The sequence below is a fragment of the Pelophylax lessonae genome (assembly GCF_965119305.1).
Source record: "Pelophylax lessonae genome assembly, chromosome: 4".
Classification (NCBI taxonomy): Eukaryota; Metazoa; Chordata; class Amphibia; order Anura; family Ranidae; genus Pelophylax; species Pelophylax lessonae.
In genome coordinates, this window is record NC_138771.1 from 610,563,979 (window position 1) to 610,591,905 (window position 27,927).

The 27,927-nt window shown below is 46.2% G+C and overlaps 1 protein-coding gene across 1 annotated transcript in view; it reads right to left on the minus strand.

Moving 5' to 3' along the window:
• LOC309552829 (mitochondrial adenyl nucleotide antiporter SLC25A23-like) overlaps window positions 1-20,719 on the minus strand; it is a gene marked incomplete at its 3' end in the record, with an annotated part of 46,698 nt that extends 25,979 nt beyond the window's left edge. Inside the window, 4 exon segments of the mRNA XM_082253739.1 lie at window positions 3,196-3,307; window positions 9,412-9,499; window positions 15,800-15,926; window positions 20,516-20,719. Of these exon segments, the coding sequence (XP_082109865.1) occupies window positions 3,196-3,307; window positions 9,412-9,499; window positions 15,800-15,926; window positions 20,516-20,665 (477 nt within the window). The 5' untranslated portion in view covers window positions 20,666-20,719.
• Between the last annotated feature and the right edge of the window lie 7,208 nt (window positions 20,720-27,927).

The following is a 27,927-nucleotide window of genomic DNA, read 5'->3' on the forward strand; positions in this document are numbered from 1 at the left end:
TCAACCACCATACAACTTCTCACAGAGGAACAATGACCCGGTCTACATAGAGGAAAGATCCAACCTCAACCACCATACAACTTTTAACAGAAGAACAATGACCCGATCTACATAGAGGAAAGATCCAACCTCAACCACCATACAACTTCTCACAGAGGAACAATGACCTGATCTACATTGAGGAAAGATCCAACCTCAACCACTATACAACTTCTCACAGAGGAACAGTGACCTGATCTACATAGAGAAGAGATCCAACCTCAACCACCATACAACTTCTCACAGAGGAACAATGACCTGATCTACATTGAGGAAAGATCCAACCTCAACCACCATACAACTTCTCAGAGGAACAATGACCCGATTTACATAGAGGAAAGATCCAACCTCAACCACCATACAACTTCTCACAGAGGAACAATGACCTGATTTACATAGAGAAGAGATCCAACCTCAACCACCATACAACTTCTCACAGAGGAACAATGACCCGATCTACATAGAGGAAAGATCCAACCTCAACCACCATACAGCTTCTCACAGAGGAATAATGGCCTGCTCTAAAAGGAAGAAAAAAAACAAAAACAAAAAAACGATCCAACATCAAACTACCATATTACTTCACAGTGAGGACCCAGCAACAACTGCCATATAACTGTACACCCAGGAATAATAACCTGTTCTACATAGGGAAAATGGTGCAACTCTTCTTCCATATAACTGCACACCAAGGAACAGGGGTTGGTATTACAAATTTTTGTTTAAATTGCACACCTAAGAACAGTGACCTGTTCTACATGGAGGAAAGGTCCAACATCAACTACCACCAAGGAAAATCTGCATTTATGGGCCTATTAAGAAAAATAAATAATTACCTAAACACTCCAGATAGAACTCAAAATTTCTGCTCACTATAATGACATCACACTTTCACTTTAAAAGGAGTCTGTAATGATCTATTTCTACAAATACTGTACGTAAAGTTGCTAATAAAAAGGGATTGATTTTTTTAAAGTTTCCTTCTACAGTTTTTAAATTTGTATATAAAGGACACTGTAGATTTGCTCATTAAACAGAGGTCATGTTGTGCCCCCTGCTTAGCATTACTATGGAGTGACTGCGCTCTGCTGCTTATTTTAACTTAATGAAAGGCCTGTAGACAGAGGACAAGAGTAAATGTATTAAACACTTATCTAGCTTAGCCTGAAATCATTCATGTGAGATGCTAACTGAACTGCCTGATATACAGGTGAGTACTGGAGGGACCTTAACTGAACTATCTGATATACAGGTGAGCACTAGGGGGACGCTAACTGAACTGCCTGATATACAGGTGAGCACTGGAGGGACCCTAACTGAACTGTCTGATATACAGGTGAGCACTAGGGGGACGCTAACTGAACTGTTTTATATACAGGTGAGTACTGGAGGGACCCTAACTGAACTGTCTGATATACAGGTGAGCACTAGGGGGACGCTAAGGCTGGCCATACACTATACAATTTTCTTGTCAACTTTCTTTTAGATTTACCAAAACCATGTAATATAGGGTCAAACCTAAACACTTTCAATTTGTCTGCAGTCAGGCAGGCCCTTGCACTACATAGTTTAAGGTAAATCTAAAGGAAATTGAATAAGAAAATTGTATAGTGTATGGCCAGCCTAACTGAACTGTCTGATATACAGGTGAGCACTGGAGGGACCCTAACTGAACTGTCTGAAATACAGGTGAGTACTGGAGGGACCCTAACTGAACTGTCTGATATACAGGTGGGCACTAGAGGGACGCTAACTGAACTGTCTGATATACAGAATAGCACTAGGGGGACACTAACTGAACTGTCTGATATACAAGTGAGAAATGAAGGGACGCTAACTGAACTGTCTGATATACAGGGGAGCACTAGAGGGACCCTAACTGAACTGTCTGATATACAGGTGGGCACTAGAGGGATGCTAATTGAACTGTCTGATATACAGAAGAGCACTAGAGGGATGCTAACTGAACTGTCTGATATACAGAAGCGCACTAGAGGGACGCTAACTGAACTGTCTGATATACAGAAGCGCACTAGAGGGATGCTAATTGAACTGTCTGATATACAGAAGAGCACTAGAGGGATGCTAACTGAACTGTCTGATATACAGAAGCGCACTAGAGGGACGCTAACTGAACTGTCTGATATACAGAAGCGCACTAGAGGGACGCTAACTGAACTGTCTGATATACAGAAGCGCACTAGAGGGACGCTAACTGAACTGTCTGATATACAGAAGCGCACTAGAGGGATGCTAACTGAACTGTCTGATATACAGAAGCGCACTAGAGGGATGCTAACTGAACTGTCTGATATACAGAAGCGCACTAGAGGGACGCTAACTGAACTGTCTGATATACAGAAGAGCACTAGAGGGATGCTAACTGAACTGTCTGATATACAGAAGAGCACTAGAGGGATGCTAACTGAACTGTCTGATATACAGAAGCGCACTAGAGGGATGCTAACTAAACTGTCTGATATACAGAAGCGCACTAGAGGGACGCTAACTGAACTGTCTGATATACAGAAGAGCACTAGAGGGACGCTAACTGAACTGCCTGATATACAGGTGAGCACTGGAGGGACGCTAACTGAACTGTCTGATATACAGGTGAGCACTGGAGGGACGCTAACTGAACTGTCTGATATACAGGTGAGCACTAGAGGGACGCTAACTGAACTGTCTGATATACAGGTGGGCACTAGAGGGATGCTAATTGAACAGTCTGATATATAAAGGTGGCCACTAGAGGGAGCATCTACACATCTGTACATAGAATACAATCATTAAAATATGGAACAGAAAGGAATAAAGTGCATAGCACAGCACATTAATTATTACTTTAGGTGAACCATACAATCACAATGTAAATTGCCTATCACTGAAAATACATTCTAATGCCCCTTTAAATCATTATCTTACCAAAGGCTGCCAGAATGTTTACTATCATGTACTGGCAATGGTTTCTCTTGTGTTTGTGTTCCAAAGCATTTTAATGAAGAATTGTCTTTTGTGCATGACAACCATTGGCATTGCTGAGTGCATTATGGGATCCTACAGGGGGGAATACGATTGTCTGCTATGTGTAACAATGTTTACCTTCCAGCCACTGATGGTAAGGAGTCTGTGTTTAACTCCCACTGATATACTCACTGAGGAATGCTTCCAATAAGTGATGACGTCTTCCATATTGTGCAGCGCATTCAGCAGGAAATGATCCCTCCATTCCAGCCAATCAATGGTCAGCGTCCCGTCTCGGTCCATGCTATAAAGGAACACTGCGTCAGGTCCATTGTATCAGAGGCATGGTTTGTGGAATGACAACAAGCTACACAATGTGGTAGACAGACAAAATTATTGATATTGGGAAAAATACCTAAGCTGGCATTGCTAACCTCTCCAGAAAATGCTAGTCATCTGGCTGGTTTGATAACTCCCTGGCTTCAGTACTTTCTGAAACACAGACCCAGCAATGTAGAGATCTGTACAGATCGGGACAACTCTGTGCAAAACCATTGCATAGAATAAGCAGGTATGATATGTTTATTATCTTAGAAAAAAACAATGAAGCCTTTACAATCACTTTATTACAGCGATTTCCTATGATCGGCAGCTCCATCTAGTGACCATAATGTGGTATTTTTTTCTAAATGAGGAATTTCTATTTCTCACCTCTGCAAGGTTTAGTACCAGCACCAGGCAGGCGCGTGTTACATCCAGAATCTGTGTGCACATAGCCTAAAACTATAATAACCACCAGTGTGGAGTTTTTGTGTCTGCTATGCTTTTGGTCATCATATGTGTAGGATTACATTGGGGAAAATTCACTAAGCTTTACCACATGCAGTAAGGGTATCATCTTATTCATTTGCATTAATTACATGCGGTAAAGTCCAATTTATTAAAAAAAAAAAAAAAGAGTTTGCGGTAAAAACGAACAAAAAAAAAAAAATTGTAGGTAACTATTGCACAAAATCGTGCCGTATTCTGTTAAGTCCAATTCACAAACAAAATAGGAACTGAAAAAAAAAAAAGATGCTGTATTTAACACCACCCTTTTGGTGGCAGTAACCAGTGCGGTACCAGAAAAAGGGGCCAATTCAAACCCTCAGAAAGGGGCATTCCACCCACCGAGAGAGTAATTCCACCCACAGAAGACCCACAGGAAAGGGTATCATTCCATTTACAGACAGGGATGCAATACTATCCTCGGAGAGGGGTCTACTCCCACCTACAGAAAAGGGTGCAATACTATCCTTGGAGAGGGGTCTAATTCTACCCACAGAAAGGGGTGCAATACTATCCTCGGAGAGGGGTCTAATTCCACCCACAGAAAGGGGTGCAATACTATCCTCGGAGAGGGGTCTAATTCTACCAACAGAAAGGGGTGCAATACTATCCTCGGAGAGGGGTCTAATTCTACCCACAGAAAGGGGTGCAATACTATCCTCGGAGAGGGGTCTAATTCTACCCACAGAAAGGGGTGCAATACTATCCTCGGAGAGGGGTCTAATTCCACCCACAGAAAAGGGTGCAATAATATCCTCGGAGAGGGGTCTAATTCCACCCACAGAAAGGGGTGCAATACTATCCTCAGAGAGGGCTCCAATTCCATTTACAGACAGGGATGCAATACTATCCTAGGAGAGGGGTCTAATTCCACCCACAGAAAGGGGTGCAATACTATCATAGGAGAGGGGTCTAATTCCACCTACAGAAAGGGGTGCAATACTATCCTCGGAGAGGAGTCTAATTCCACCCACAGAAAGGGGTGCAATACTATCCTCAGAGAGGGGTCCAATTCCATTTACAGACAGGGATGCAATACTATCCTAGGAGAGGGGTCTAATTCCACCTACAGAAAGGGGTGCAATACTATCCTCGGAGACGGGTCTAATTCCACCTACAGAAAGGGGTGCAATACTATCCTGGGAGAGGGATCTTATTCCACCTACAGAAAGGGGTGCAATACTATCCTCGGAGAGGGGTCTAATTCCACCCACAGAAAGGGGTGCAATACTATCCACGAAGAGGGGTCTAATTCCACCTACAGAAAGGGGTGCAATACTATCCTCGGAGAGGGGTCTAATTCCACCCACAGAAAGGGGTGCAATACTATCCTCGGAGAGGGGTCTAATTCCACCTACAGAAAGGGGTGCAATACTATCCTAGGAGAGGGGTCTAATTCCACCCACAGAAAGGGGTGCAATACTATCCTCGGAGAGGGGTCTAATTCCACCTACAGAAAATGGTGCAATACTATCCTAGGAGAGGGGTCTAATTCCACCTACAGAAAGGGGTGCAATACTATCCTCAGAGAGGGGTCTAATTCCACCTACAGAAAGGGGTGCAATACTATCCTCGGAGAGGGGTCTAATTCCACCTACAGAAAAGGGTGCAATACTATCCTAGGAGAGGGGTCTAATTCCACCTACAGAAAGGGGTGCAATACTATCCTCGGAGAGGGGTCCAATTCCACCTACAGAAAGAGGTGCAATACTATCCTCGGAGAGGGGTCTAATTCCACCTACAGAAAGGGGTGCAATACTATCCTCGGAGAGGGGTCTAATTCCACCCACAGAAAGGGGTGCAATACTATCCTAAGAGAGGGGTCTAATTCCACCTACAGAAAGGGGTGCAATACTATCCTCGGAGAGGGGTCTTATTCCACCCACAGAAAGGGGTGCAATACTATCCTCGGAGAGGGGTCTAATTCCACCTACAGAAAGGGGTGCAATACTATCCTAGGAGAGGAGTCTAATTCCACCTACAGAAAGGGGTGCAATACTATCCTCGGAGAGGGGTCTAATTCCACCTACAGAAAGGGGTGCAATACTATCCTAGGAGAGGAGTCTAATTCCACCTACAGAAAGGAGTGCAATACTATCCTAGGAGAGGGGTCTAATTCCACCTACAGAAAGGGGTGCAATACTATCCTAGGAGAGGAGTCTAATTCCACCCACAGAAAGGGGTGCAATACTATCCTCGGAGAGGGGTCTAATTCCACCCACAGAAAGGGGTGCAATACTATCCTCGGAGAGGGGTCTAATTCCACCTACAGAAAGGGGTGCAATACTATCCTTGGAGAGGGGTCTAATTCCACCTACAGAAAGGGATGCAATACTATCCTCGGAGAGGGGTCTAATTCCACCTACAGAAAGGGGTGCAATACTATCCTAGGAGAGGAGTCTAATTCCACCCACAGAAAGGGGTGCAATACTATCCTAGGAGAGGGGTCTAATTCCACCCACAGAAAGGGGTGCAATACTATCCTCGGAGAGGGGTCTAATTCCACCTACAGAAAGGGGTGCAATACTATCCTAGGAGAGGAGTCTAATCCCACCCACAGAAAGGGGTGCAATACTATCCTAGGAGAGGGGTCTAATTCCACCCACAGAAAGGGGTGCAATACTATCCTCGGAGAGGGGTCTAATTCCACCTACAGAAAGGGGTGCAATACTATCCTAGGAGAGGAGTCTAATCCCACCCACAGAAAGGGGTGCAATACTATCCTAGGAGAGGGGTCTAATTCCACCCACAGAAAGGGGTGCAATACTATCCTCGGAGAGGGGTCTAATCCCACCCACAGAAAGGGGTGCAATACTATCCTCGGAGAGGGGTCTAATTCTACCTACAGAAAGGGGTGCAATACTATCCTCGGAGAGGGGTCTAATTCTACCCACAGAAAGGGGTGCAATACTATCCTCGGAGAGGGGTCTAATTCCACCTACAGAAAGGGGTGCAATACTATCCTCGGAGAGGGGTCTAATTCTACCTACAGAAAGTGCAACAATGGAGTATGTCAACCATTACAATTACTCCAGCTAGAAGTTTTTGAAGTGGCCACTGTAATATTTAGTTATATTCACCATGACAACAAGTTAAACTTGGATAGGAACATGAAAAATAAATAGAAATGTTAAAAATATAGTGAAGTTTTATTTAGTTTTCACCATATAAACATAGGCAGCAGCACAGAATTGTGCCAAAAACAGAACAATCTAGTAAAGCGCACTTTCAGCAGCTCTAGTAGACCGTACATTTACAAAAAACAACACATTTTAACCGGTTGCCGACCGCCGCAAGTACATATAATGCAGCGGTCAGCCCCGGCCAGGCAAAGTGACGTATATATACACGTCACTAGCCTGTCAGTGGCTTGTGAGCCAATAGCAGGTGAGCGCGCGCCCGCCCCGGCTCGTTCCCTAACAAGTCAGTGCGGGTGACCGGCGGACCCGATGTTCACCGGTCACTCGTGATCGTTCGCCGGGAAGGGAGAAAGTCAGGCAGCTAGTGTAAAAAAGCCACCTGTCATTCTCCCCTGTGTAGAAACACTGATCATACGGTTCTACTATGTAGGACCGTTGATCTCTGTTTTTACACCAGTAGCCATGTCCAATGACAGTTAGAAACACGCCCCTAGGACACACTTAACCCCTCCCTCTCCAATACAGTTAACCGCTTCCCTGCCAGTGTCATTTTTGCAGTAACAGTGCATATGTATAGCACTGATTACTGCAGTAATGTCACTGGTAACCCCAAAAGTGTCAAAAATGTCAGTCAAGGGTCCGATCTGTCCGCTGCAATGTCGCAGTCCCGCAAAAAAAAAAAAAAAAAAAAAAAAAAATCGCAGATCTCTGCCATTACTCGTTAAAAAAAAAAACCACCAAAAATGACAAAAATCTTTCCCTTTGTTAGTAAACACGATAACTTTTGTGCAAACCAATCAAAATACGCTTTTTGAGATTTTTTTTTTACCAAACATATGTAGCATAAAACAAATTGGCCTAAAATGTTAAAAACATTTTTGATTTTTACATTTTTTTGGGGGAATTTCATATAAAAAAAAAAAATGTGAAAAATATTGTTATTTTTGCAAAATTGACGCTCTTTTTTTATTTATAGCGCATGATCAAAAAAAAAAAAAAATCACACAGGTGATCAAATACCACCAAAAGAAAGCTCTGTTTGTGGGAAAAAAAGGACGTCAAATTTGTTTAGGTACAGCGTCGCACGACCGCGCAATTGTCCGTTAAAGTCACGCAGTAAAAAAAAAAAAAAAATCGCAAAAAACCCCCTGGTCAGGAAGGGGGTAAAATCTTCCAGGGCTTAAGTGGTTAATGAATGTATGGCATGATGGTGCTGGTAAAGGAGCTTGGATTATCAATCTTCAGGGGAGATTGGAGGAGGTAATTCTGCCTTCCAATACAAATTACTGTAAAAAAACGTTGGATTCAAAAACTGCTTGTTGCAAAAGAAAAAACCAAGCATGTTATAAAGTAAATTATTATAAGGAAATTACCTTAAGCAACCCTTAACCACGACACGTGCGATAAATTACCACGAGAAAATCTGGTCGTTACCGAACAATCGATAAAATACTGCATTCATTATTTAACGCTAAATTTTTAGTGAATTGAACTTTCAAAATTGATTTAATCGCATGCTTTACTTTACCACATTTGTTTTGCCTTATTGAGGTGACCCCCATTGTAGGGTAAAGAGGTGCGCCAGTTGTTTTTGGTGTTTATTAACCACTTGCCGAACGGCCGCCGCTCAGCTGCGCGAATCGCCGTACCTGTATGGCGGTTCACGGGAGCACTCCTGGGGGCGAGCGCACCTCACCTGGCGGCACACTCCCACCCCCGCTAGGCGGCGGGGATGCTGATCCACGGGACCGGCAGCACCCGCGATCACTTCCCTTTGAGAGAGAATGACGGTCAGCTATTATAAACACAGCTGACCCTCTCTGGAATGATCACAGAGCCCCTGTGTTCCTCCTATATAGGATCACAAGTCTCTATGGTCTTTTCACAAACCTATCCCCCACACAGTTAGAAAACACTCCCCTAGGCTCACACTTAAACCTTTGATCACCACTGGGTTATCTCCTTCCCTGCCAGTGTCATTATTACAGTAACAGCTCATATTTTTAGCACTGATTACTGTAGTAATGTCACTGGTCCCCCAAAACTCTCAAAAATTTCAGTTAGGGGTCCGATCTGTCCGCCGCGACGTCGCTGTCCTTTTTTTTTTTTTTCAGAATCGTTGCATTATTTTTATTGAGCAAACAATAAAAAATCGCACAGGTGATCAAATACCACCAAAAGAAAGCTCAATTTGTGGGGAAAAAAAGAGAGAGAGGAAAAAAAAAAGAAAAAAAGAAGTGATGTCACCTTGGGTCACAGCAGGCTGAAATCAGGTGTGGATTGTTAGCCTTTCTGCCAAATTAACCATCCCAAAACAAAAACAGAGGAAGGGCTATCCTTATGGATTCCTGATCAGAGTTTTGTGATTGGTTGAAATGATCCTAAATAAAACATAATATACTACAGGGGAACCTGAGCTATGGAATCTCCATTCTCTCACCTTAGCAGGATTTTGTGGGCCTGGTCTGGTGTGATATGGACGCCAAGGCTCTGAAAACATTGCTGTATCTCAGACACGTCGATGCGACCTGGAAGGGTGCAAAAAAAAAAGCAAATTAATATTTCTTTGATATAAAATGTATTTTGATATTTACACCCCCCCCCCCCCCCCCCCCCCGCTGCTGGAGGTCTCTGCCCCTGTTAGGGTGTAAAAATGTACACAGGCATCTTGCATTGTGCAGCATTTTGTTTCCTATGTTAACTCAGTATTATTCACACAAGCCAGCAGGGGGCGCTAAAAACCGGAGGCTGAGCAGCTGTTAAGCCCCCGACCCCAAAACACCAACCTAAAGAAGAGTATGCAGCTGCTCTGGGCTGTACACATCATAGCAAAGCAAAACAGTGGGGAGTACCACTGCCAAATGCCAATGGAACCATGCCACAACAACACGTAATGCTTTTATCTCAATGGGCAGTGTCTTTAAAGGGGAACTCCATAAAATGATTTTGTTTTTTTGCATGCTTATATTGGTCTAGCTCAGTGGTCTCTAAACTGTGGTCCTTTGCTAGCCCTTATTCGACCCTTTCCCGACGATTTGAGGCACTTTTTCTCCCACTGACACCAACAGTGGTACATAATTTCTTCTACTGACACCAATGATGGAGCACTATTCCTCCCGCTAATATTAATGATGGGGCACTATTGCTGCCACTGAAACCAGCGATAGGGGTACTATTCCTCCCAATGACACCAAAAATGGGGTACTATTCCTTCCATCAATACCAATTGTGGGGCGCTACTCATTCGACTCACACCAGTAATGGGGCACCATTCCTCCCACTGACACCAATAATGGGCCACTATTCCTCCCATTCACAGCAATGATGGGACACAATTCCACTGACACCAATGATGGGGCACTATTCCTCCCACTCATCAATAATGAATCACTATTCCTCCCACTGACACCAATGATGGGGCACCATTCCTCCCACTGACCCCCAATGATGGGGCATTATTCCTCCCACTGACACCAACGATGGGGCACCATTCCTCCCACTGACCCCCAATAATGGGGCATTATTCCTCCCACTCACATCAATGATGGGACACAATTCCACTAACACCAATAATGGGGCACCATTCCTCCCACTGACCCCCAATAATGGGGCATTATTCCTCTCACTCACACCAATGATGGGGCACAATTCCACTAACACCAATAATGGGGCACCATTCCTCCCACTCACACCAATAATGGGGCACCATTCCTCCCACTCACACCAATGATGGGGCACTATTCCTTCTATCAATACCAATGGTGGGACGCTATTCCTTCCACTGACCCCAATAATGTGGCACTATTCCTCCCATTCACAGCAATGATGGGACACAATTCCACTGACTCCAATAATGTGGCACTATTCCTCCCCCTGACACCAATAATGGGGCACTATTCCTCCCACTGATAACAATGATGGGCCACTATTGCTGCCACTGACACCAATGATGGGGCACTATTCCTCCTCCTACTGACCACCACCCCTGAGGCCATGTTTATTCTCACTGATGCTGGGTCAGGGACATTGCAGGCCACAATCCGGCCTCCCTAAAGTCTATAGGACAGTAAACTGGCCATTTGTTTAAAAAGTTTGAAGACCTTTTGTCTAGCTTAATGAATATCCATATCTGAAATTCGGAGGGCACTGGGGATCCTGAAATCAGTGTACCAGTCAGCGTTAGGTACAGCGGGTGCAGCTCCAGCAGCTTTTCCCCTGCACACTGACCACAGGGGGTTTCTCACTCGGAACCGTCTCCCTTTACAGAAAACAACCTCATCAGATAATCGCCGTCGTGGGAAACTGAAATCCCAGCAGCTGGGGCACAATTCCCAGAATTAATTATTTCCTGCCGCACAGGACGGTCACACAAGAGCTTCTCAGCCTTGTACACTACCGATGATTTGCAGCAATAACAGCTCTACACCCATAGAAATATACTGTATGTGCCATCCAAATGTCTCATCTATTGTCTATACTACTCATCCTGGTTTGTATAATTGACTTTGTACCACGCCATGGCAGGTGGGGGCTCCATGTCTATCAATAATAATAATAATAATAATAAAAGCATATGGGGATTGATGTACTTTATTAGCCTAGATCAGCGATGGGGAACCTTGGCACCCCAGATATTTTGGAACTACATTTCCCATGATCTCTATGCACTCTGCAATGTAATTGAGCATCATGGGAAATGTAGTTCCAAAACATCTGGGGTGCCAGGTTTGGTCATCACTGCCCTAGATCTAATAGCCCATGCACGCCATCTATTCATGGTAACAATTAGTGCCTTATGTCATTCAGTCTGAATAGCACCCTAACACACCTGCCTAAAGACACGCATTGCAGTCATAGTTGTGCGCATGGGGTGTTCCAGATGTGCCTGGGCACACCCTAATCATCCATGCGATACAGATTCCACCTTCTGCCCGGACTTCCCTCCTCTCCTGCGGGCTGCTGCTGAGGGCACACAGGGGGGGGAGGTTTCTGGATGGAGAGCGGGAAAGGGGCCCGTTAAATATGTCATTTACTGTCCCCTTCCTCTCTGAACACAGCGAGTGATCGGTGCCAATCACTCACTGTGTTCATTCATAACTGAATCATAGTGAACTATTTACTATGCTTCTGTTTGTGAATGAAAAGGAAGCCGCTCAGCACAGAGCACTGGGAAATCTCTGTCCTGGGTCCCTTTCTCTGTCTCAAAAGACATCAAGGGGGTGTTTAGACCCTTGATAAATTTTACCAAAGCCCCCCAGGGCTACTAAAAAAAAAAATCAAAATGTATATATGTGTGTATATATATATATATATACACACACACACACAACGGGTTCAAACAACTACTAATGTACACATATGTGGTATCGCTGCAATCATCAGGAGCAGGGGAATTTGTTTTGGGTTGTTCTTTGGTGGTAAATTATGATAATTGCATAAAAAAAAAAAAAAAGCTAGATTTTTTTTTAACCACTTGCCGACCGCCTACCGCAGATATACTGCGGCAGACTGGCTCGGCTGCGTGAACCGACGTATGGGTACATACAGGAGTGCTCCTTGAAGCGGGGAAGCCGATTCACAGGACCAGCGACCGCAATTGCCACCGGGCACCCACAATCGCTCCCCACTGAGGGAGAACGACGGTCAGCTGTTGTAAACACAGAGACCGTTGTTCTCTCTGGAATGATCACAGAGCGCCTGTGATCCTTCTATTTAGGATCACAGGTCTCTGTGTTGATTCCACAAGTCCCTCCCCCCATACAGTTAGAAAACACTCCCTAGGCTCACACTTAACCCTTTAATTACCCTTGTGTTAACCCCTTCCCTGCCAGTGTCATTATTACAGTAACAGTGTATATTTTTAGCATTGATTACTGTAGTAATGTCACTGGTACCCCCAAAAGTGTCAGAAATGTCAGGAGTCCGATCTGTCCACCGCAATGTCGCAGTCCCACTAAAAATCGCAGATCGCCGCCATTACTAGTAGAAAATAAATAAAAATGACATAAATCTTTACCCTAGTTTGTAGACACAATAACTTTTGTGCAAACCAATCAAAATACGCTTATTGGGATTTTTTTTACCAAAAATATGTAGCAGAGAACAAATTGGCCTAAAATGATAAAAAAAATTTGGATTTCGGCATCTTTTTATTATTGGGAATGTTATACAGCAGAAAGTGAAGAATATTGTTTTTTTTTGTTTTTCAAAATTGTCAATCTATTTTGGTTTATAGCGCAAAAACAAAAAAAAACAAAAAAAAACAAAAAAAAACGCACAGGTGATCAAATACCGCCAAAAGAAAGCGCTATTTGTGGGGAAAAAAAAAGGACACCAATTTTATTTGGGTACAGCGTCGCACGACAGCGCAATTTTTCGTTAAAGTAATGAAGTACCGAATTGCAAAAAAATGTCCTAGTCATTAAGGGGGTAAAACCTTTCCAGTCCAGAAGTGGTTAAAAAAGTTTTGTTTTTTTTTTTACTTTTTTGGGCCAGTTTTACCTTCAATATTAACCACTTCCACCCCACCCACCGTACATTTACTGCGGCACTCTGCTGCTGCTGGTCAAAGTGATGTAGGGCTACGCCGGTCGCTCAGGCGCCTGTGGGGGGGCGAGCGTGCGCCGCCGGAGGCACGCTCCCGCCCCTACTTGTTCCCTGGGGAGCCAGCGCGTGTGCCCAGTGGCTCCGATGGCCGCCGGCAACTCGCGATCTCCCTCTGCAGTGAGAGAAGGACAGACGGCCGATGTAAACACAGCTGTCTGTCATTCTCACTAAAGTAATCACAGAGGCTATGTTATCTTGCTATATAGGATCATATGTCTCTGTGATTACATCACAAGCCACACCCAAGCCAAGGCCCCCCCACAGTTAGAAGCACACCCCTAGGGACACACTTAACCCCTTGATCACCAATAAAGTTAACCCCTTCCCTGCCAGTGTCATTATTACAGTAATAGTGCATATGTATAGCACTGATTACTGTAGTAATGTCACTGGTACCCCAAAAAGTGTCAATAATGTCAGTCAGGGGTCCGATCTGTCCGCCGCAATGTCGCAGTCCCGCAAAAAAAAAAAAAAAAAAAAAAAAAAAAAAAAAAAATCGCAGATCCCCGCCATTACTACGGTAGTTAAAAAACAAAAAATTACATAAATCTTTCCCGTAGTTAGTAAACGCAATAACTTTTGCGCAAACCAATCAAAATACGCTTATTACGATTTTTGAGAATTTTTTTTTGAGAATTTCCTATAAAAAAAAATGTGAAAAATATTGTTATTTTTTCAGAATTGTAGCTCTTTTTTTGTTTATAGCGCAAAAAAATAAATAAATAAAATAAAATTGCACAGGTGATCAAATACCACCAAAAGAAAGCTCTGTTTGTGGGAAAAAAAGGACGTCATTTTCGTTTGGGTACAGCATCGCACGACCGCGCAATTGTCTATTAAAGTAACGCAGTGCCGAATCGCAAAAAATGTCCTAGTCATTAAAGCTGGATACACACTATACAATTTTCTTTAGATTTTTTCCTTCAGACTTACCAAAACCATATAATATGAGGTCAGACCTAAATACTTTCTAATTGTAAGCAATCAGGCAGGCTCTTGCACTACATAGTTGAGGGTAAATCTAAAGGAAATCTACCAACAAAAGTTGTATAGTGTGTATCCAGCATAAGGGGGTAAAACCTTTCCGGTCCAGAAGTGGTTACAAACGTTTTTTTTTTAATTTTTACTTTTTTGGGCTAGTTTTACCTTCAATATAAAAAAAAATAAATAAATCAAAAGATATAAATAATAAAAAATAATAATAAAATAAATAAAATAATAAAAAAATAATAATTAAAAAAAAAAAAAAAATCAGAAGATATCGGTTACCATTTTCCAACAAAAAAAGCCCAATTTGTCCTGGAAAAAAACAAAAAAAAAAAACAACCTGTGGTGCTGCAGACAAGGGGGGGGGGGGGGAGGCAGAAATAAATAAATAAAACAACCTGGATGCAGCATGTAAGAGCCCATTCACATTGCCGCGACTTGTCAGGCGACTTGTCAGCCTGACAAGTCGCAGTCCATTGTGTAGTACAGGACGCGTTCTAATAGGAGCGACACAAGTCGCTCTGACTTAGAAAAAGGGTCCTGTACTACTTCGGGGCGACCTGGAGCGACCTGCATAGACTTCCATTATGTGAAGTCCCTGCAAGTCGCGCCGAAGTCGCGGTGCACGCGACTTCACAGGTCGCCCCCGAAGTCGTGCCGCTTCAGTGTGAACCGGCACTCATTGTGATGATATGTAGTTTCATTAACATGTGTCAAACTTCCAAAATTGTGCTTAGGCATTTCGATTTGTTTTACCCATAGGCATGAAGGGGTTAACTTGCAGCTGTGAGTTCAGTGGGGAGAGGGGTAAAATGGCGCCCCAGCTGCCTTTTTTCAGCCGCAAATGTAAGTGAGGCCCCCTACTATGAACTGCATTGTGTGAATAGATGAGCCTAGCTGTAATCTTGCATGGAAAAGGGAACTAAAAGTAGTAAGTAAATGTGACCCCTTGTAACCATAAATAGGAGAAGTGACTACGGCTCCGTACAGTAAACATGTTATGAAGGTAAATGTTAGGGAGTGAACATATAATATAATATGTTATATGTAATATAAAGTCAGTGGTATGAGGGGGTCTAGCTTTAAGGACCACTACAGTAAAAGAAAAAAATGTATTTCCGGTACACCCCCACCCCCGCTCCGGGCTATCCCTCTCCCTCTGTACGTGTGTGTATGAGGATCCGGGGGGCGCCTAGAATTACGGATGTGTTTATATATATATATATATATTATACCATCGCTGTTGCTGTCCAAGCTGTTGAACATGATGAGCAGACGTTTCTCCCTCTCCACCAAGTATCGGGTGAACTCCTCGAAGCTCAGCTGCCCATCCTGATCCACGTCCCCGACTCGCAGGATCTCCTGAACACAGAAAGAGAGAGATGATGAGTGAAGCCGATCCATAAACACCCCGATATTCCCAAAACCCCATATCATGTGAAAGCCGTTTATTTTTTGGGAATTCCACTGCTTTCTATTATACTGGCCATACACCTGCCAAAATATCGGGCAAACTCATATTCGAAAAAACGAACACTCGGGCCTGAGAGCAGACGATCGTGCCATCATGTAATGACCGAATTTCCAACGATAAATCGTTCAATGGACTTAAATGAATTCATTTTGTCACATATACCGAGTGCAAACAGGTCGGCCGAGCAACACATTAACCTTTCAATTTATCGATCGTTCGTTTTATCAATCGGCCGGCAGATTTTCAAAACTGTTCCTTCGATTTTTCGGCTCTGAAAAGTTAAAAACAATTTTCTATTTGTGCCCATTAACTGGACGATAAATGGACGATTGGACCAAATGACAGATTTTTGAACGATTTTTTGGCAGGTGTATGGCCAGCAAAAGAAATCACCGGCATTTCCCTCCATTGACAGCACAGTGTCTGCGACCGCAGTGTGTAGATAATGCTGGCCATTAATGCAGCGCCCCCTAGCTGTCCACATCAACATTACATTTACACAGCAAGGAAAGGAGTGGGTGTTAGTGAGTGGGCGGGGCATGATTTCCTTAACCAAAAAAATAAAAAAAAGCAATTTTTTGCGATTCGGCACTGCGTTAGTTTAACTGACAATTGCACGGTCGTATTTGATCAACTGTGCGATTTTTATATTTTGCGCTAAAAAACAAAGAAACAGCGACAATTCTGAAATAGAAATAAATAAAAAATCCTTGGAAGTGGAAGTGGGAGCGGTTACCTGGTTTTGATAGGTATCTGCTACCCCCGAAAGGTGCCAAATGTGGCAGTGGAGGGGGGGGGGGGGGGCAAATAAGCTGAGCTTCCCCTTTGTAAAGGCTGAAGGTTTTTTACTGTCATGCGTTCTATGCGATTCTTTGCAGTGTAGTTTGAACCCATTCACTTTGTATGCATTGCACGGCTCGGTATATACCGCTGTCTGAGTGCATCTCTAAGCAGGAGGTGGAATTCAGGGAAGTGATCCTTTGTTTACTCAAAGGGAATGTCCGCTCTTATCAATGGTAGATAATCACTTCAGCCCTATGTAAATAATCTTATCAATATGTGCTAATGCTGAGAAACCCTCCTTCCTCTGTGATATGTGTCAGTAGAGGGGGGTGGGGTGATATGTGTCAGTAGAGGGGGGTTGGGGGTGTGTGATATGTGTCAGTAGAGGGGGGGGGTGATATGTGTCAGTAGAGGGGGGGTGATATTTGTCAGTAGAAGTGAATGGGGTGTGATATGTGAGAGTAGAAGGGGGGTTGGGGGGTGATATTTGTCAGTAGAGGGGGGTTGGGGGGTGATATTTGTCAGTAGAGGGAGGTTGGGGGTGTGATATGTGTCAGTAGAGGGGGTTGGGGGTGTGATATATGTCAGTAGAGGGGGTTTGGGGGGGTGATATGTGTCAGTAGAGGGGGGTTGGGGGGGTGTGATATGTGTCAGTAGAGGGGGGTTGGGGGTGTGTGATATGTGTCAGTAGAGTGGGGTTGGGGGTGTGATATGTGTCAGTAGAGGGGGGTGGGTGTGTGATATGTGTCAGTAGAGGGGGGTTGGGGGGGTGTGATATGTGTCAGTAGAGGGGGGTTGGGGGTGTGTCATATGTGTCAGTAGAGGGGGGTTGGGGGGTGTGATATGTGTCAGTAGAGGGGGGTGATATGTGTTAGTAGAGGGGAGTGGGGGGTGGGGGGGGGGTATTGTGCCTTCTCTGGGTGGAGGGGATATATCAGTGACGGGTGGAGGGGGATATATCAGTGACGGGTGGAGGGGGATATATCAGTGACGGGTGGAGGGGGATATATCAGTGACGGGTGGAGGGGGATATGTCAGTGACGGGTGGAGGGGGATATATCAGTGACGGGTGGAGGGGGATATGTCAGTGACGGGTGGAGGGGGATATGTCAGTGACGGGTGGAGGGGATATATCAGTGACGGGTGGAGGGGGATATATCAGTGACGGGTGGAGGGGGACATATCAGTGATGGGTGGAGGGGGACATATCAGAGACGGGAGGGGGACATATCAGTGACGGGTGGAGGGGGATATATCAGAGACGGGAGGAGGGGGACATATCAGTGACGGGTGGAGGGCAGTGGTGGGATTCAGCCGGTTCGCACCGGTTCCACAGAACCGGTTACTAAATCTTTGCAAATTCGCAGAAGCGCCTTGTGAGTTTGACCATCTGTATATCATCCTCCTGATCCGCTGACCGCTCTGCTGCTCTCTCTGTCCTCTGTCGGCGCTCTCTCTCTCTGCAGGGAGGCGACCGGAGCGGAGCCCACACACTGCACTGGTTGCTAGGCTAGAGCCGCTTACGTCTAGCAACCAGTGACGTCACCCCTTTCTCCTCCAGGCCGCCGCCTCCCAGACAGTCCCCGACTCCCCGCCTATTACAATTTGGCTCTAGTAGGAAAGGGTGGACCCGGGGCGCACTGCTCTGCCCATCCACTGTGTGACAATAGCGAATGAAAATTCACTATTGTCCCACGGATCCTCCTCCTCCTATGCCATTGGCCGAGGAGGAGGCGGGACGCGAGAGGACTCGAGGAGACGCGTGGACTGAAGAGAAGCCGCCGCTACAACAGGTAAGTCAAGTGCACTGGTTTGGGGGGCTTGGCAAGTTGGCACGCTGTTCACTCTGCATTGAAGGGGGCACGATGGTCTCTGCATTGAAGGGGGCACGAATGATGATCTCTGCATTGAAGGGGGCACGAATGATGATCTCTGCATTGAAGGGGGCACACAGCATGCTGGTCTCTGCATTGAAAGGGGGCACGAATGATGATCTCTGCATTGAAAGGGGGCACAAATGATGATCTCTGCATTGAAAGGGGGCACAAATGATGATCTCTGCATTGAAAGGGGGCACAAATGATGATCTCTGCATTGAAAGGGGGCACAAATGATGATCTCTGCATTGACAGGGGGCACAAATGATGATCTCTGCATTGAAAGGGGGCACAAATGATGATCTCTGCATTGAAAGGGGGCACAAATGATGATCTCTGCATTGAAAGGGGGCACAAATGATGATCTCTGCATTGAAAGGGGGCACAAATGATGATCTCTGCATTGAAAGGGGGCACAAATGATGATCTCTGCATCGAAAGGGGGCACAAATGATGATCTCTGCATCGAAAGGGGGCACAAATGATGATCTCTGCATCGAAAGGGGGCACAAATGATGATCTCTGCATCGAAAGGGGGCACACCGAACGCTGTTCTCTGCATCGAAAGGGGGCACGCTGGTCACTCTGCATTGAAAGGGGGCACGCTGGTCACTCTGCATTGAAAGGGGGCACGCTGGTCACTCTGCATTGAAAGGGGGCACGCTGGTCACTCTGCATTGAAAGGGGGCACGCTGGTCACTCTGCATTGAAAGGGGGCACGCTGGTCACTCTGCATTGAAAGGGGGCACGCTAGTCATTCTGCATTGAAAGGGGGCACGCTGGTCACTCTGCATTGAAAGGGGGCACGCTGGTCACTCTGCATTGAAAGGGGGCACGCTGGTCACTCTGCATTGAAAGGGGGCACGCTGGTCACTCTGCATTGAAAGGGGGCACGCTAGTCATTCTGCATTGAAAGGGGGCACGCTGGTCACTCTGCATTGAAAGGGGGCACGCTGGTCACTCTGCATTGAAAGGGGGCACGCTGGTCATTCTGCGTTGAAAGGGGGAACGCTGGTCACTGTGCATTGAAAGGGGGCACGCTGGTCATTCTGCATTGAAAGGGGGCACGCTGGTCACTCTGCATTGAAAGGGGGCACGCTGGTCACTGTGCATTGAAAGGGGGCACGCTGGTCACTGTGCATTGAAAGGGGGCACGCTGGTCACTCTGCATTGAAAGGGGGAACGCTGGTCACTGTGCATTGAAAGGGGGCACGCTGGTCATTCTGCATTGAAAGGGGGCACGCTGGTCATTCTGCGTTGAAAGGGGGAACGCTGGTCACTGTGCATTGAAAGGGGGCACGCTGGTCATTCTGCATTGAAAGGGGGCACGCTGGTCACTCTGCATTGAAAGGGGGCACGCTGGTCACTGTGCATTGAAAGGGGGCACGCTGGTCATTCTGCATTGAAAGGGGGCACGCTGGTCATTCTGCGTTGAAAGGGGGAACGCTGGTCACTGTGCATTGAAAGGGGGCACGCTGGTCATTCTGCATTGAAAGGGGGCACGCTGGTCACTGTGCATTGAAAGGGGGCACGCTAGTCACTCTGCATTGAAAGGGGGAACGCTGGTCACTCTGCATTGAAAGGGGGCACGCTGGTCACTCTGCATTGAAAGGGGGCACGCTGGTCATTCTGCAATGAAAGGGGGCACGCATAGGATAACAATGTGGAGTGTAGGATATATATCAGTGCTGGGTGTAGGATATCAGTACCAGGGGTATCCAGTCAGTGCTAAGTGAGGGATATCAGTGCCGGGTGGAGGAGCTCTGGGAGTACCCACCTTACCAGTGCCCCCCTCCCCCAGTGCTGGCAGTACCCACCTTGCCGGTCTCCTCTCCTCCCCGCACCCCCAGGGCCTCCAGCCCGGCTCGGAGCTCGGAGATGTCCACATGTCCGTCCTGGTTGGAGTCCAGCAGTCGGAAGAGGTCGGAGTGTCTCCTCTCGGTGTCGGGGTCCCGGGGCCCCTCCATGCTGGGAGATGATTGGGGGGGGGGGGGGAGCCCTGTGGCCCCCAGGGGCCCCTCCTCCTCTCTGCACGCAGCTGTAGTAATGCCTGCACTCCGTGTATGGAGAGAGGAGTCTGTGTGCCGGGCCCGCCCGCACCGACTTCACCCTCTGCTCTATGAGGATAGGAAGACCGCCCGACCGCACTGCGGAGCTCTCCAACTGCTGAGCCCCAATCACAGTCTCACTCCCACCGCTGCACACATACCACCCCCACCCCGGGGGGGTCACCATTATTATACTTTTATTCTCATTATTTCATAGTAATGATTTACTAGAAGAGACCCAGAGAGGAGACCCATAGAAGGGACCCGGAGAGGAGAACCAGAGAAGGGATCTGGAAAGAGGAGAGGAGACCCAGAGAGAGAGAGAGAGAGGAGACCCAGAGAGGAGAGGAGACCCAGAGAGAGGAGAGTAGATCCAAAGTGTAGAGGAGATCCAGAGAGAGGAGAGGAGACCCAGAGAGGAGAGGAGACCCAGAGAGGAGAGGAGATCCAAAGAGTAGAGGATATCCAGAGAGAGGAGATCCAGAGAGAGGAGACCCAGAGAGAGAGGAGAGGAGACCCAGAGAGGAGATCCAAAGAGTAGAGGATATCCAGAGAGAGAGGAGATGAAACCCAGAAAGGAGAGGAGATCCAAACAGTAGAGGAGATCCAGAGAGAGAGGAGAGGAGACCCAAAGAGGAGAGGAGACCCAGAGAGAGAGGAGAGGAGATCCAGAGAGAGAGTAGAGGAGACCCAGAGAGAGGAGATCCAAAGAGTAGAGGAGATCCAGAGAGAGAGAGGAGAGGAGATCCAGAGAGAGAGGAGAGTAGATCCAAAGTGTAGAGGAGATCCAGAAAGAGGAGATGAGATCCAAAGAGGAGAGGAGATCCAGAGAGAGAGGAGAGGAGACCCAGAGAAGAGAGGAGATCCAAAGAGTAGAGGAGATCCAGAGAGAGAGGAGATCCAAAGAGTAGAGGAGATCCAGAGAGAGAGGAGATGAAACCCAGAAAGGAGAGGAGATCCAAACAGTAGAGGAGATCCAGAGAGAGAGGAGAGGAGACCCAAAGAGGAGAGGAGACCCAGAGAGAGAGGAGAGGAGATCCAGAGAGAGAGTAGAGGAGACCCAGAGAGAGGAGATCCAAAGAGTAGAGGAGATCCAGAGAGAGAGGAGAGGAGATCCAGAGAGAGAGGAGAGTAGATCCAAAGTGTAGAGGAGATCCAGAAAGAGGAGATGAGATCCAAAGAGGAGAGGAGATCCAGAGAGAGAGGAGACCCAGAGAAGAGAGGAGATCCAAAGAGTAGAGGAGATCCAGAGAGAGAGAGGAGATCCAAAGAGTAGAGGAGATCCAGAGAGAGAGGAGAGGAGACCCAGGGAGGAGAGGAGATCCAAAGAGTAGAGGAGATCCAGAGAGAGAGGAGAGGAGATCCAGAGAGAGGAGAGTAGACCCAGAGAGGAGATCCAGAGAGAGGAGATGAGATCCAAAGAGGAGAGGAGATCCAGAGAGAGAGGAGAGGAGACCCAGAGAGGAGAGGAGATCCAAAGAGTAGAGGAGATCCAGAGAGAGAGGAGATGAAACCCAGAAAGGAGAGGAGATCCAGAGAGAGAGGAAAGGAGATCCAAAGAGTAGAGGAGATCCAGAGAGAGAGGAGAGGAGACCCAAAGATTTAAGAGGTGGTGGAAGGAGCTGTAATTTTATTAGGAGAGTACCAACATCCCTGTGTAAATATTGAAATATAGAGAAGTCTAGGATGTGGGACTAAGGCACTCACTTAATCAAAAAGAAAAAGGGGAAAATAAGCCCTAAAGAAGGATTTAGATACAACATGTGAAAACATTTATTTTATTTATACAGAAAAAACGTTTTACTTTATAAAGAGCATGGAATCCATGGAATCATACATGACTTGAATGCAAGTTTAAATTCCGGCCGGTTTCGCTTCTTCAGGGATTTGAAAAAGAAGACTATAACAAGATATATACATGTGAGATACAATGAATGCACACAATTACAGAAATACAAATCTTATCAATTTTTCTTATTATGTTGGGTCTAATGAATCAATGCAGAAAATGCTGGATTGTGTCATACCTGCAATCTGAATGATATGATCATTATTAAAGAGTTACATTGGGATACACCTTTACTAGGCGCACTTGGCATGACTCCTTACATACTTCAACTTTTTGTATAAGTATATTACAATAATGAATTTCTATATACCTATATAATCTTAACTTTAGAGTGTTTATACACCACTTACATATACTTACCAATATCATTTTGACAGGTTTTTTAATCGGGTTTATTAATCTTATGATTAGCTGATATACCCCCCTCTATGGGAGATCCACTCGGTGGGGACCATCTTATACTGACTTGCAGCCCTTGTCCATTAGAGGGCGTGGTTCCTTTGATCAAATTCCACACTTACCATAATCATAGGATTCAGATTGCAGGTATGACACAATCCAGCATTTTCTGCATTGATTCATTAGACCCAACATAATAAGAAAAATTGATAAGATTTGTATTTCTGTAATTGTGTGCATTCATTGTATCTCACATGTATATATCTTGTTATAGTCTTCTTTTTCAAATCCCTGAAGAAGCGAAACCAGCCGGAATTTAAACTTGCATTCAAGTCATGTATGATTCCATGGATTCCATGCTCTTTATAAAGTAACACGTTTTTTCTGTATAAATAAAATAAATGTTTTCACATGTTGTATCTAAATCCTTCTTTAGGGCTTATTTTCCCCTTTTTCTTTTTGATTAAGTGAGTGCCTTAGTCCCACATCCTAGATTTCTCTATATTTCAATAGGAGACCCAAAGAGTAGAGGAGACCCAGAGAGGAGAGGAGATCCAAACAGTAGAGGAGATCCAGAGAGAGAGGAGAGGAGATCCAGAGAGAGGAGAGAAGACCCAGAGAGAGAGGAGAGGAGATCCAGAGAGAGGAGAGGAGATCCAAAGAGTAGAGGAGATCCAGAGAGAGGAGAGGAGACCCAGAGAGGAGAGGAGATCCAGAGAGGAGAGGAGATCCAGAGAGAGAGGAGAGGAGATCCAAAGAGTAGAGGATATCCAGAGAGAGAAGAGAGGAGATCCAGAGAGAGGGGATGAGATCCAAAGAGTAGAGGAGATCCAGAGAGAGAGTAGAGGAGACCCAGAGAGAGGAGACCCAGAGAGTAGAGGAGATCCAAAGAGTAGAGGAGATCCGGAGAGAGAGGAGAAGAGACCCAAAGAGTAGAGGAGACCCAGAGAGGAGAGGAGATCCAAACCGTAGAGGAGATCCAGAGAGAGAGAGGAGAGGGGACCCAGAGAGGAGATCCAGAGAGAGGAGCGGAGATCCAAAGAGTAGAGGAGATCCAGAGAGAGAGTAGAGGAGACCCAGAGAGTAGAGGAGACCCAGAGAGGAGATCCAAAGAGTAGAGGAGATCCAGAGAGGAGATGAGACCCAGAAAGGAGAGGAGATCCAGAGAGAGGAGAGGAGATCCAAAGAGTAGAGGAGATCCAGAGAGAGAGAGTAGAAGAGACCCAGAGAGTAGAGGAGACCCAGAGAGGAGATCCAAAGAGTAAAGGAGATCCAGAGAGGAGACCCAGAGAGGAGAGGAGATCCAGAGAGAGGAGATCCAAAGAGTAGAGGAGATCCAGAGAGAGAGGAGAGCAGATCCAGAGAGAGGAGAGGAGATCCAAAGAGTAGAGGAGATCCAGAGTGAGAGGAGAGGAGACCCAGAGAATAGAGGAGACCCAGAGAGGAGAGGAGATCCAGAGAAGAGAAAAGAGATGCAGAAGGGAGGGAAGAGCTCCATATCAAGATAAAGTAATGAGAGCGTGGAGATAGAAGATCCAGAGGATGGAGAGGAGGTCCAGAGAGGGGAGAGGAGATACAGAGAGGGTAGAGAGGAGACCAAGAGAAGAGAGAGGAGATTAAAAAAGGGAAGAGGAGCTACAAAGAGGGGGGGGGAGCTCATGAGAAGGGAAAGGAGTTTCAGAGAGGAGAGAGAAGCTCTACAGAGCAGAGAAGAGAATAGCTCCGGAGAAGTGAGAGAAGCTCCACAGAGGAGTTCTAGAAAGCGCAAATAAGCTCCAGAGAGGGGAGAAGAGCTCCAGAGAGGTGCAAGAAGATCCAGAGAAAGGGGGGGGGGAGCTCCAGAGAGGAAAGAGGAGATCCATAGAGGAGCTCTAGAGGGCAGAGGTGAGCACCAGAGAAGGGAGAGGGGATCCAGAGAGAGGAGAGGAGATTCAGAAAGGGGAGAGGAGATTCAGAAAGGAGATCCAGAGAGGGAAGCACAGAGCAGAGAGGAGCTTGAGAGAGAGGATAAATGGGCTCCAGAGAGAGGAGAGATGAGTTTCAGAGAAAGGAGATGCAGAGAGTGGAGAGAAGCTCCAGAGAGGAGCTCCATAGAGGGGAGAGGAGCTCTAGGGAGAGGAGTTTCAGAGAGGGGAGAGGAGCTCTCGAGAGCAAAGAGGAAATTCAGAGAGGAGATAATAGAGAGAAGAGTGGAGATCCAGAGATGGGAGAGGAGCTCCAGAGAAGTGAAAGGAAATCCGGAGAGAGGGGGAGAGGAGCTCTAGAGGGCAGAAAGGACTTCCCACAGCCCTCAGGAGCAATAAAAAGACAATGACACCCCAAAAGACAGGGGCTCCTGGGCCCCATAGGCATGAGGGAGGGGACCTACTGTAAGGGACACCATGGCAAAAATTGAGCACCACGGTCAAAGCGTTACCAATCCTGACCCTGTACACTGCTCTCCCCCAATAATCATTGATTACTGATCACTTATATCTGCACTTATCACTTCTTAGGCCTCATCCACACATGAAGTTTCCTCTGATCTGCAATGGATCACTCTTCAGAGGACACTTCACGGGCGAAGAGATGTCGCTTCCTCACCAGGTGATTGAACCCTGTAAATTCTGCACCACAATCACACGCATTGTACACGGAGGGGGGGGGGGCCTTGGCGCGGCCCCATAGACCTGCATTGGTTGCGTTGGGCACCTGTAAAGTCCGATGAACCTTTGCTGCAGCCTTGGCACGGGTATAACCCTGAGCAGCTGCAAGCACCAGCTCAGGCGAACCTTTTCCACAGGGGGCGCACCAGTACATTGCGGTGCTGCATCTGCCACCCACTCACAGTAAATGTATTCTGGGCAGGCGGCAAGTTGGGTAATTCAGATTCCTTCCCATAGGAAAGGTCCCTCAGGACCCCCATCAACAGAGACACCATTTACCAGCCATCCCAGCCGGAAGACCAGGAGCACAACAGCGGAGCACCTTTACTTAGGGGGAGGACTGGGCCAGGGGACAGAGGGGCAATTGCCCCCCCCCCCAGTCACTCTAATGCTCCGTAAAAAGGCTTCACTGCTTCTGCCACAGACATGCCTAAAGGATTGCTGGTGGAGAGAAGTAAAAAGTCCTCACTGCTGACCTACTGATTGTGGGATGAAGACAAGGACAGATCCCAGACCCCCCCCCCCCCCCCCCAGCAAGGATGGTGTCAACTATGTCTGAACAGAGGTCGGTTCCATGCCCCACTGGGGACTCTCCTCCCCCAGGCAGCCCTGACAGAGCTGTCCCAGCTACCCCAAACTGCCCCCTGCTGACCAGGTCGGGAACCCAGATTAGGCCGGTGAGTAGAGAGTACCTGGAGCGGAGCTTCAGCCTGGAACGGGGGTCAGGAGGAGGCTGGGAAGAGGGAGAGTGGGAGGGGGGGCCAAGTTGCTGCATCATGGGCCTCCGGTTCGTACTTGCCCCCTGGGCCAAAATTTGCCACTCAGGCCTTGCCCCTACTGGACAATGATAAGAACACATTCTACACGTGATCTCTGCCAAAATACCTTCTCCACTTCCCCAGATTGTCCGGGGAACTCGCAGTTTTCCCATCACTACTGGACAGTGATTGGGGTCCGGTCTGAATGTCAGTAAAGGAGATTTATTTATTATTACATTCCCCAGGGTGGACATTATGAAATCAGTTGACGTTCTGAAGTCCACAATCTGTTAGTGACAAGCAGAGACGTGACCTTGGTTCTGTTGGCGGTTGGCGAAGGTTGGCACAGAAGCCAGTCTACAAATCTCTCACCGTGTGATCTGAGGACGGGAGGATGGAGTACAATAGCTCCATTGTCATTAATGGGAAAATGATGACACTGACAAGGACACTTCAGACCAGAGACAACCATAAAACTTCGTGTCACTGGAGAGAGCGTGGAGGGGTCACCTCCTCAACAATTCACCCACACATTTACCCAATTAAGGACCAAGCCTATTTCTGACACTTGTTAGAAGTATTTTTTGCTAGAAAATTACTTAGGACCCCCAAACGTTATATACTGTATATATACAGGTATATATATACCTCACAAAATATACAGTATCTCACAAAAGTCAGTACACCCCTCACATTTTTGTGAATATTTTATTCTATCTTTTCATGTGACAACACTGAAGAAATGACACTTTGCTACAATGTAAAGTAGTGAGTGTACAGCTTGTATAACAGTGTATATTTGCTGTCTCCTCAAAATAACTCAACACACAGCCATTAATGTCTAAACCACTGGCAACAAAAGTGAGTACACCCCTAAGTCAAAATGTCCAAATTGGGCCCAATTAACCATTTTCCCTCCCCGGTGTCATGTGACTCGTTAGTGTTACAAGGTCTCAGGTGTGAATGGGGAGCGGGTGTGTAAAATTTGGTGTTATCACTCTCACTCACTTACATATATATTTTTAGCAAAGACTCTGGAGAATAAAACGGCGGTCGTTGCAATGTTTCATGTCACGCGGTATTTGCGCAGAGATCTTTCAAACGCAATTTGTTTTAAAAAAATACACTTCACTGAATTAAAAAAAACTAAACAGTAAAGTTAGCTTCATTTTTATGTATATTGTGAAAGATGATGTCACGCCAAGTAAATAGAGGCCTAACATGTTACGGTTTAAAATTGCGCACACTCGTGGAATGGCGACAAACTACTACGGTACTTAAAAATCTCCATAGGCGACAATTTTTAACGGTTACCAGTTTAGAGTTACAGAGGAGGTGTTTTGCTGGAATTATTGCTCTCGCTCTGACAATTGTGGCGATATCTCACATGTGTGGTTTGAACGCCGTTTACATTTGCGTATGCGTTTTCTTTGGTGTGCGAGCACGCTGGGACGGGGGCACTTAAAACATTTTTTTTTTCTTTCCTATTAATTTTATTTTAGTTTTTTTTTTCACTGTCCCTTAAAAAAA